Source organism: Halichoerus grypus, chromosome 14 (genome assembly GCF_964656455.1).
Source record: "Halichoerus grypus chromosome 14, mHalGry1.hap1.1, whole genome shotgun sequence".
NCBI lineage: Eukaryota > Metazoa > Chordata > Mammalia > Carnivora > Phocidae > Halichoerus > Halichoerus grypus.
In genome coordinates this window covers 57,410,380-57,422,461 of record NC_135725.1, presented here as the reverse complement: position 1 = coordinate 57,422,461, position 12,082 = coordinate 57,410,380, and the positions used below count along the sequence as shown (strand labels likewise).

General features: G+C 38.8%; 1 protein-coding gene across 6 annotated transcripts in view; it reads left to right on the top strand.

Moving 5' to 3' along the window:
* The window catches only part of UBAP2 (ubiquitin associated protein 2), a 128,733-nt gene that overhangs the window by 70,799 nt on the left and 45,852 nt on the right, over positions 1–12,082 (top strand). For all 6 annotated transcript variants that reach the window (XM_078061390.1, XM_078061389.1, XM_078061391.1 and 3 more), the window contains 2 exons: positions 6,718–6,772; positions 8,271–8,374. In XM_078061390.1, coding sequence (XP_077917516.1) covers positions 6,718–6,772; positions 8,271–8,374 — 159 coding nt within the window. The remainder of the gene's footprint in view (positions 1–6,717; positions 6,773–8,270; positions 8,375–12,082) is intronic.

Here is a 12,082-nt window from a genome sequence, read left to right as displayed (position 1 = left end):
TAAGCGTCTGCCTTCGGCTCAGGTTGTGATCCCAGGGTCCTGGGATCGAGCCCCGCATTGGGCTCTCTGCTCAGCAGAAGTCTGCTTCTCACTCTCCCACTCACCCTGCTTGTGTTCCCTCTCTCGCTGTCTCTCTCTCTCTGTCAAATAAATAAATAAATAAATAAATAAAATCTTTTTTTTTTTTTTAAAGACAGTTCTTTAGAGTGTCCATTGCGTTTATTCTTAGATTTTGACCATACTTGTGAGCTCCTCTTACAGACTTTCCATTGGCTCTCCCTTAGAATACTAATTTACATATGTGATTAAATGCTAACATTCAAATTACTGGGGGGCCTGGGTGGCTCAGTCAGTTAAGCGTCTGACTTCGGCTCAGGTCATGATCTCAGGTTTCTGGGTTCGAGCCCCACATCGGGTTCTCTGCTCAGCAGGGAGCCTGCTTCTCCCCCCGTCATGTGCGTGCTGTCTCTCTCAGATAAAATCTTAAAAAATTGAAATTGCTAATGAAACTTTTCTTCCTTATTTTTTGCCTTATCTGCATAGTATTGGCTTAAAAAATACTATGAAACAGCGTGGATTTAATATGGTAATCTATAAATTTTGGGATAATGAGTTCAGAAGTTTTCCTTCCATTTCTGTTTTCTGGAACAGTTTCAGAAGATTAGGTATTAATTCTTCTTTAAATGTTTGGTAGAATTCCCCTGGGAAGCCTTCTGGCCCTGGGCTCTTGTTTTTTGGGAGATTTTTAATTACTGCTTCCATTTCCTTGCTAGTTATGGGTCTGTTCAGGTTTTCTATTTCTTCCTGTTTCAGTTTTGGTAGTTTATGTGTCTCTAGGAATGCGTCCATTTCTTCCAGATTGTCTAATTTGTTGGGATAAGTTGTTCATAATATGTTCTTATAATTGTATTTCTTTGGTGTTGCAACAACTAATATTTAAATACCTATTGTATTGTTGCAGATAATGCTGGGAATAAGCAATGTCTCTTACATATGGGTGGGAAAGGAGAAGAGACAGTCAAGTAAAATCACTATTTGACTTAAGAAAATGATTGGTGATCAACTGTCAATGGGGTCTTCTTTATTATTATTTTTTGTTCTTTTTAAACTTTTTTTTAGTAATAAATCTCTACACCCAACATGGGGCTTGAACTCACAACTCCTAGATCAGGAATCTTAGCCTCTACTGACTAAGGCAGCCAGGTGCCCTTGTAGGGTCATCTTTAGATTGAGTTGGCCTGAGGAGGTCGCTGAGGAGGAAGAAAGCCATGTGAAAATCTGGGTAGGAACATTCTATGTAGAAGGAGCAGCTAATGTAAACGTGGAAAACAACTTGGATTTTTTTTTTTTTTACATAATTAAAAACTACTTATGGGAGTATGAAATATACATGGAAGTGCTCAGGGTACAGTTTAACATTTTACCTTGAAATAAAACAGAATTTTGCGTAATGGTTACTCAGATTTCCTGAATTTTGATATTTTACTATTTGTTTTATTGTTTCTCTCTGTATGTATGTATTGTTTTTTTTTTCTGCAACCTTTGAATATAAATTCCAACATAATGCCATTTTACCCCTTAATATTTTGTGTATTTCTCCTAAGAAAGAAAGATACTCTCTTATGGAGATCTTACAGTGATAAAATTAGGAAATAACTATTGATGCAATTTACAGGCCTTACTGAAAAGTTTCCAGTTATCCTGTAATGTTCTTTTTTTTTTTTGAAGATTTTATTTATTTATTTGACAGAAACACAGTGAGAGAGGGAACACAAGCAGGGAAAGTGGGAGAGGGAGAAGCAGGCTTCCTGCTGAGCAGGAAGCCCGATGCGGGACTTGATCCCAGCACCCTGGGATCATGGCCTGAGTCGAAGGCAGACGCCCAACGACTGAGCCACCCAGGCGCCCTATCCTGTAATGTTCTTTATGGCAGAAAAGTATTCTGGTCTAGGATCCAGTCCAGTATCACACATTGTATTTAGCTCTCATGTCTTTTTAGTGTCCTTCGATCTAAAATAGTTCATCAGTCTGGAATAAACTTGGTCTTTAATGGCCTTAATGCTTTTGAAGCATATGGACTCTCTTATAGAATATCCTTTAATATCGGTCTGAGAAGCTTTCTCATGAGTAGATTGATGTTATTTGGTGTTTTTAAATTTTATTTTAATGCCAGTATAGTTAACTTATTACTTATTTTTGACAGGAATACCACAAAGTGAGGATCACTGACCTCCGTGCATCACATTAGAGGGCACATGATACAGGTTTATCCCATTACTAGTGATGTTAGTTTTGATTACTTATTTAAGAACAGTAGTTTCTGCCAAGTTTCTCCTCTGTGAAGTTACTACCCTGCACTTTGTAGTTAATAAATACTTTTCCAGGGGAGTACTCTGAGACTATGTAAATATCCTTTTTTGTAATGTGTTAAGGGCCCCTGCATTCAGTAATGCTAAACCTCTAACTACCCCAGTTATATAAAACTAATATTGCCTATTTTGCATTAGCTAATTTGAATTGGGTTTTTCCTTCAACCATCTGGAAGAGCTCTGCCTGAAGTGGGGCTTAGGAGAAATTATCTTCCACTTGTGATTTTTTTTTTTTTTTAAAGATTTATTTATTAGAGAGCACAAGCAAAGGGTGGGGGAGGAGCAGAGGGAGAGGGAGAAGCAGACTGCCCGCTGAGCAGGGAGCCGCATGTGGGGCTCAGTCCCAGGACCCTGAGATCATAACCTGAGCCAAAGGCAGAAGCTTAACCAACTGAGCCACCCAGGCACCCCCTATTTGGGAATTTCTAAAATTATCACCACAGAGGAAGGGAGGGAAACATAAAATATCAAATCAGAGAAGGCTACAAAGCATAAGAGACAACTATAGGAAACAAACTGAGGTTTCTGGAGGGGAGGTGGGTGGAAGGATGGGGTAACTGGGTGATGGGCATTAAGGAGGACATGTTATGTCATGAGCACTGGGTGTTATATGCAGTTGATGAATCACTGACCTCTACCTCTGAAATATATAATACACTACATGTTAATTAATTGATTTTAAATAAATAAAAAAATAAAAAAAATAAAAGTGTCACCACAAAAGGGGAAGCTTACTCAGTCCAAAAGGGGGTCAGTCTCCTCCTGGTTCTGGGTGGAAGGAGATGGCACCCAATCAGTCCCTGCCAAGCAGGATGCATGGCATCCAGGGTATGGCTTTTCAGTGTACTAACACCTTCAACTAGTGGCAGAGGTGGGTGAAGCGCCACAGGGGTTGGGCAACCAGCTCAGAGTATTTCCTAAATATCCTTTAAAAAAAAAAAATCAGACTTTTATTTACTAGTTTTAGAGTCCATTAATTCCTGCAACATTTACCATAATACATTTATGGTTTTTTTTTTTAATGATTTATTTATTGGGGTGCCTGGGTGGCTCAGTCAGTTAAGCATCTGACTCTTGATTTCGGCCCAGATCGTGGTCTCAGGGTCGTAGGATTGAGCACTATGTCGGGCTCTGTGCTCAGCACAGAGTGCTGGGAGCACGGGACAGGGAGCAGGCAGAGGGATAAGGAGGGAGAATTTAAAGGAGACTCCCTGCTGAGCACAGAGCTTGATCTGGGGCTCAATCTCATGACCCTAATGACGTGAGCTGAAATCGAGAATTGATTGCTCAAATGACTCAGCCACCCAGGTGCCCCTCTAACACATTTAGAATCAGAGTTATTTCTTAAGGACAAGCTAATAAATGGGATATGAGGGTGGATTCTAAGCTTTATTCCTCGCTGAATCCCAGGGAGATTTTGCTATTGTCATTTAACTTGTTTATGCTGCTTTAGGGTTGGAAAGGCATATTCCTATCTGCGAATATACTCTAACCTAGGGACAGAAAGGCAGAACTTGCTTGACTCCCAAGTCTCTGAGCCAGGCAAGCCCCAGAGATGCCCTATTCTTGGTATAGGCTGAATAGTTCTCTGGTCATGGAGGCAGCTCATGAAGTCAGCATGGCAACTGTTTTTATGATGAACCAGTCATGAAAATTTGGGAATTTTTGTCTATACAAAAAGCCTTAGAACTAGTCAGGACCTTAAAGATGTTTCATGTCATGACTCAGAGTGTGCAGTAATAAATTCAGGATCACACAGTTTCTGGCACATTTTTCTGTGGCAAAGCTCTCCATACAGTGTTGTGGGGATGACGGAGATGGATTGCTTTCTGTCATCTTAGATTAGGATCACTGTCCCTACTTGCTTCTATTTAGGTCACACATGTTGGGCCCTGGATGGGTGGGGAATGTCTGCATTTAGGGTCTGCCTCCACTAGAGGCGATTGCCTGTTTTCTGTGTTACGGCTTTTTCAAGGGAAATGAGCAACTTTTCTATTCAGACTCTCAGTATAGAAAACATAAATATTAAACAACTGAAAACTTGAGCAGTCATGCAACAAAGATGTGGTGCAGAGTTCCTAGAGAGACCTCTAGGGGAAAAGATAGCATGTATCATAATATTGGTTTATTCTTTATGATAATATTCTTTAGTCTTGTGTTTTTTAAATTTTATTTAATTTTTAAATTTTATTTTTTGAAGCCACTTTAGTCTTGTGTTTTTGTTTTTAAAATTAAAAGGCCCCAAGTCTTTATTATGAGCTATTAGGTAGAAATAGCTGTTTGTACCAGATAACAATGTAGGGAAATCGTATATACACAGAAAACAATGTTACTGGTAGCGTTACTAGGCGGGTAAATAGGAAAGAACAATTTAGTTATCTTGCAAAAATTTATGGGCATAATGGATTTGACTTTTAAAAATCTACCTACGATATTTGGCATGTTTGTGGTCAGTACTTGGGTCAGCAGCTTTTGATCCCTGGAGACATATATATATATATATATATATATATGTAGTTGATACTTTTTCCAGGGTACTTGCAAGATTTCTTCAATTATTGCCCTAGGCTACATGTTTCTTGTATAAATTCCTTTTTCTCTTTCTAATGAACATCTTGCTTTCCAGCTCAGGTATTCCAGGTTTGTTTAATAATTTCTGAGCAGAATCCCCCTTTAAAATCTTGCCACTGTTTTCTTAATATTTAACCACTGTAAGTGCCTATTGTCACTTGTATGATTTTGAAATGAATTTTCTTTTCTTACAAGGGGTATTTTTGAGTCCACCTATCAAGGGCAGTTGTGTTGTTTCTCTTGCTTTTGTCATTGGTAACTTTAGAGCAAAAATAACTTCTTGAAATATAATTCATATACCATATAGTTCATATGAGTGAGCCACCCAGGTACCTCATATCTTTATTTTTTAATTTTTTATTTCTTTTTAAAGATTTTATTTATTTGACAGAAACACAGCGAGAGAGGGAACACAAGCAGGGGGAGTGGGAGAGGGAGAATCAAGCTTCCCGTGGAGCAGGGAGCCTGATGCGGGACTCGATCCCAGGACCCTGGGATCATGACCGAGCCGAAGGCAGATGCTTAATGACTGAGCCACCCAGGCACCCTGTTTTTTTTTTTTTTTAAGATTTTATTTTTAAGTAATCTCTACATCCAACGTGGGGCTCAAGCTTACAACCCTGAGATCAAGAGTTGTATGCTCTACTGACTGAGCTAGCCGGCACTCCGATAAAGGTGTATTTTTTTCCCTCCGAAGATTTTTTTTATTTATCGAGAGAGAGAGGGAGCACAAGTGGGGGTGGGTAGGGGCAGAGGCAGAGTCCCCACTGAGCAGGGAGCCTGATGGACCCTGAGATCATGACCTGGGCTGAAGGCAGACACTTAACTGACTGAGCCACCCAGGTGCCCTTTTGTATCTTTGATGCACCAATCTAATGTCTGTTTTGCCTGTGTCTTTGGTGTCTTCTTTAAAAAAAAAAACATTACGGGGGCGCCTGGGTGGCTCAGTCATTAAGCGTCTGTCCTCGGCTCAGGTCATGGTCCCAGGGTCCTGGGATCGAGCCCCGCATCGGGCTCCCTGCTTGGCGGGGAGCCTGCTTCTTCCTCTCCCACTCCCCCTGCTTGTGTTCCCTCTCTCGCTGTCTCTCTCTCTCTGTCAAATAAATAAGAATTTTTTTTTTAAAGATTTAAAAAATTCTTTAAAAAAAATCATTACTAATTCAGTGTCATGAAGCTATTGCTCTATATTTTCTGTAAGAGTTGTGTAGTTACAGCTCTTGCATTTAGGTCTTTATTTCACAGTTTGGGATGTTAAGAAAAACTGGAGAGTCACTGAATAAAATGATCTCTCTCTCTGTCTCTTTTTTTTTAAAGATTTTATGTGGTTGAGGGAGAGTGTGCGTGCTCACGGGTGAGCTGGGGAGGGGGCTTGCGGGGTGAGGAGCAGAGGGAGAGAGATAACCTGACTCTGTGCTTAGCGCAGAGCCTGATGCAGGGCTTGATCCCAGAACCCTGAGATTATGACCTGAGCCGAAACCAGGAGTCGGATACTTAACCGACTGGGCTACCCAGGCACCCCCAGAATAGTTAGTAATGTCAGCTGCATATCACAAGTACTATACAAGCAGAATTAAATCCTTTCTGTCCTTTAATACCAGTAACTGTGTATATAGTTGTGTCAGTAGGGACTGGCAGATTGGGTACACTGGATGGGAATGTTGGTGCTGTTAGGAACAATGACAGCGGTGTTTGGGTGGGTGCATAAGAGAATGAAGTTGGTAGAATTATAATTGTGTAGCACATAAATACTATTTAACAGTACTGTTTTCTTTTCAAGGATTTGGACGTGGAAGAGGGAGAGGGACAGGAAGATTCTCAACCCAAGGCATGGGGTAAGTCTGAGCCATCCTATTTTTATAGTTACTACCCTTTCTAGTTACTACTGCCAATGTTTTTCTTCCTCTGTCCTGTACCCAATTTATTTATCCTGGTGAGTCTCATGTTAATTCTATATTAAAAAGAGGAAATAGTGAAAAAGTGAAATAGTACAAATAAAATTGTATTGCAGTGGGCTTTAGAGTAGAATTTCTATCCTTGGCTCTGTTGACATTTTAGATTTAATAATAGTTTGTTGAGGTGGTCGGGTATCCTTTACATTGTAAGATGTTTGGCAACATCCCTGGCTTCTCCCTACTAGATGTCAGTAGCACCCCTTCTCAAGTTGTAACAATCAAAAAAGTCTTCAGATAGTGCCAGATGTTCCTTGGGAGGGAGGTGCACAATCACCCCTAGTTGAAAACCACTGCCTAAGAGTTAAGTTGATAAATAACAGTAATTTTCTTTGAATGGTGAGTAAATGCAATGTTTATGTATGTAAAGGTGATAGTTCTTTTCCCCCATAGGTAGTATAATCTGTTGTTTATTCCATAATTTCTGGTTATTCTCTCACCTTTTGCTGCTTCTAATACATTAGCTTCCCCTGGAATTTTAGGAAAAGTTTTAAGCTTCTTGTAGAAGCCATCTGTAGATGACAGTCAAGAAAGGAAGGGAATTGGTTCCAGCAAAACCCTTTTGTCTCTTCCTAGCTCCAGGGCAGCACTGGGGGGCGGGGTCAAGGAGGTGTTTGCTGACTTCAGTGATACCTCTTGCCATTTCAGTTTCTTGCATGAGCTCATTGTGGATGAAGGAAGGATGAATACATAGGGAGCAAACTGGCTGGAACACTTAAACATACTGTATGTGCCCAGCTCAGTAGCTTTAGACTATTTAGTAGATTTTGCGGTTTACTTTCAAAAATATTCTTTAATGATTTTTTTCTTTATTTGTCAATGATAATCTCAATAAAGCTGGAAGAAATTTTAAATTCTGTTCTGAAAATTTTAGAGATAGTATTGATTTGGCTTTAGTTAGACTTCTGAATCATGGGTGTTTAGAATTTTAATGGAAAAAAAAACCTGAATGAAACATTGTCTTTAGATCTACCATTTCTATACAAAAAGAATCTGGATTCTGACTTGGGAAGAAAAGACTGTGTGTTTAAGTCTGGCCTTAGTTTTTAGGGCTTTCCATTAGAGCCCTTATTCTTCCTAATACAATTATAGTTGTGCACATCTGCTTTAGGATGCAGAGGGCAGCAATTTAGGGAAATAAGGGCATCATACAAGAGTGTATGGAAGGTCCCAGTAAATCACTGCTTTTTAGAAGATCTGCATCCTGATGGCCAGAAGAATTAGCTATAATTAAATAGGAGAAGGAAGGTGAAGTTTCTTATAATGGCTTTTAGAAGGGACAGGGTTTTTTTGGGTGGGGGGGAAGATGATGTATGGTTGATTTTGTGACTTTGGTAATTGTTGCCTTTGCCTTAAATTCTTTATTTCTTTCAAACCTAAGGACATTTAATCCTGCGGACTATTCAGATTCTCCGTCTATAGATGGGTGTGTTACAAAGCCAGTAGTTTGGGAAGCTACTCAGAATGGTGCAGATGAGGGAACTGGTAAGTGTCTGTTGTCAAAGATGTGTTTTAAATGTTTGAGTCCTTAACATACAAAGGTGTGCCCATGGAGAAGAATGAAAAACAGGCCACTGTCCTACTTCTGAGACTATTGGCTGGTTCTTACCTCCAAAGTCTCACTTAAAAATCTCATTGACCATAAGGTATTTGATGTTTTTCTTCTTCACTCTGAGGGAGAGCCTTTAATTAATCTGTGTAAGTCAGTACAAAATCACACTCAAATATCAGTGTATATATATCATTTCTTAGGGGAAGACTTGTTACTGGAAAGTACCGTTCCTGTTGGTGGACGTAAATTTGGCCAGATAAAGTGGTGGGTGATAGGTAGGTTTGGGCACCAAGTGCTTTTGCAGATTTTTTCTGTATCCTGATGTTTTTGGATAGTTTTGTTTTGGAAATTCATGGATAAATAGTTATTAATTGGTGTGTTTATTTAATAGAGATCCTAGATTTTTTTCATAATAATAAAGATACTAACTATTGCATTTATATTTATAAAGACCTGTTTTGGGGTGCCTGGGTGGTTCAGATGGTTAAGCGTCTGCCTTCGGCTCAGGTCATGATCCCAGGGTCCTGGGATCGAGTCCTGCATCGGGCTCCCTGCTAGGTGGGGAGCCTGCTTCTCCCTCTGCCTCTGCCTCTCTCTCTCTCTTTGACTTTCATGAATAAATAAATAAAACATTAAAAAAAATAAAGACCTGTTTTGACAATTCATGAATTCTAACTACAAATATAAAATTATAGTTCAATAAATAATCTAAAAGGAAACATCCATATAATATCTATCCTGGTCAAAAAAACAGGACTGTGCCAGCACCACAGAAACACAATTAATGAACTAGAAATCAAAGATAATATAGAGAGGATCAACAAAAGTTATAAAAATGGTAATTTGAAAAGACTAGTAAAATTGGTAAGGTTACTCGGAGACTGATCAAGTGAAGGAGAAGCAGCATACATAATTGGTTATAGGAATGAAAAAAAGGATATTGATATTAATTATACTTGTAATATGTATTCTATATAATTTATATTTTAATATAATTATAATTACAATTGTAATATCAGATATTAGAAGATTGTAAGATACTTCATGTCAATAAATTTTGTGCTAACATTTGAAATTACAGGTTAATCTCACTCTTCAACACAGATGTAAAAATCTTGAGCCAAAATATTGGAAAACCATTCAGTAAGATAAAAAAGGATAATACATCATGGCCATTTTAAATGCATTCTTTTTTTTTTTTTTTTTTTAAGATTTTATTTATTCATTTGAGACAGAGAGATCCAGAGAGAGAGAGCGAGCATGAGCAGGGCAGAGGGAGAGGGAGAAGCAGGCTCCCCACCGAGCCAGGAGCCAGACGTGGGGCTTGCTGGGATCATGACCTGAGCCGAAGGCAGACGCTTAACCATCTGAGCCACCCAGGCACCCCTAAATGTATTCTTGGTAGTCAATTTTCTTTAACATTAAAAAACCAGTCACCGGGCGCCTGGGTAGCTCAGTCAGTTAAGTGGCTGCCTTCGGCTCAGGTCGTGATCCCAGGGTCCTGGGATTGAGTCCCACCCACATCAGGCTCCCTGCTCTGCGGGGAGCCTTGCTTCTCCCTCTCCCACTCCCCCTGCTTGTGTTCCCTCCCTCGCTGTGTCTCTCTCTGTCAAATACATAAATAAAATCTTTAAAAATAAATAAATAAATAAAAATAAAAAATCAGTCACCTCCCAGATACATACTTAAGGGAATGGAGGACCTAGCTTTATGTAAAACCTTGTGTATAGATGTTCATAGAAGCATAATTCATAGGAGCCAAAACATGGAAACAAATCAGATGTCCCTCAGTGGGTGAATGGATGAGTAAAATGTGGTATATGATCCATACAATGGAATATTCATTCTATAAAAAGGAATGAAGTGCTAATGCATGCTGTAACTGGATGAATCTTAAAAACATGCTGAGTGAAAGAAGCTAGTCATAAAGGACCACATACTTTATATTGTGTGATTTCATTTGTATGAAATACCCAAATCAGGCAGATACATAGAAGTAGACTATTGGTTGCATAGGGTTGGGAATGTTTGGGAAAAATGGGGAGTGACTACTAATGGGTTCAAGATTTCTTCTTGGGAGTGATGAAAATATTCTCGAATAGTCAGTCATGATTGTTTTACAACTTGTGAATATACTAAACACTGCTCAGTTGTGTGCTTTAAAAGAGTGGATTTTATGCTGTACAAATTATATCTCAGTAACAAAAATAAGTATTATTCATACTTTTTTTTTTTTTTTTTAAAGATTATTTATTTATTTATTTGACAGAGAGACACAGTGAGAGAGGGAACACAAGCAGGGGGAGTGGGAGAGGGAGAAGCAGGCTTCCCACTGAGCAGGGAGCCCGATGTGGGGCTCGATCCCAGGACCCTGAGATCATGACCTGAGCCGAAGGCAGACGCTTAACGGCTGAGCCACCCAGGCGCCCCAGTATTGTTCATACTTTGAGTAAAGCTGATATTTTTTCTCTGGAACAAGATAAAGGAGTTTACTCTTACTCTTTCTATATGACAGTGTACTAGAGGTTGTAATCATTACAGTAAAGAATGAAAAAAGTCAGAAGGGTTAGAAAGACAAGGAAGAACCTGTCATTCCTGGCAGTGATATAAAAATCTAGATAAAATATTAAAAATTAATAAAGGAGTTTTAAAAGGTGCTAGGTGGAAGTTCAATAGAAGATATATTCTATAAACCATCAACAAAGAGAAAATGGAAAAAAATTAGGAGCCTCAAAAACATCAAATGCTTAGGAAGAAGTGTAATGATGAGCAAAATGATAAGTCTTCTACCTATGAAAATGTTAAATGTTATATTTAAAACATGGAATCAAGTTTCAAGAAATAAATGGAAAGATATACCATTTTTATATATTTTTATATATTTCAGCTCTCACTGTTGTGAAACTTAGTTTTTACTGACTCTCTCCTTGGACATTAATTCATGGTACTCCACTTTGTGAAAATTTATCTTGCTAGTTTTTTAAAATGTCAGGTTTATTGCCTATAAAATTTATAGGCAATAATATTTATCTTTTTTAAGGGGTACAAGTAGGTGAAGTCAAACAAATGCATATACTTCTGTGACCACCCCTAAAATCAAGACTGTGTTTCTCTACTAGCAATGAACAATTGCAAATGAGAATTAAAAAGGAAAAAAAGTATTATTTACAGTATTATAAAAACATGAAATACTTAGAATGTGTGCAATATTTGTATGTTGAAAATTATGCATCTTGAGAAATATCAAGACCCAACAAAGGGGAGAGATACTCAGTGTTTATGAACTGGATCATTCAGTATATTATTAAAAAGTTATTTTTTCTCAAATTGGTGTTTAGGTGCAGTACAAGTTGAATCAAAATCCTAGCAGGGGCGCCTGGGTGGCTCATTCGGTTGGGCATCTGCCTTAGGCTCAGTTGGGCATCTGGCTCTCTGCACAGCGGGGAGTCAGCTTCTCTCTGCCCCCTCCCACTTGTGCATGCTCTCTTTTTCTCTCTCGAATAAATACTTAAAAAAAAAATCCTAGCAGATTATTGTTGTGTAAATTAACTTGCTTTTGAAGTTTTTATAGAAGAGACGCCTGGGTGGCTCAGTTGGTTAAGCGTCTGCCTTCAGGTCAGGGTATGATCCTAGGGTCCTGG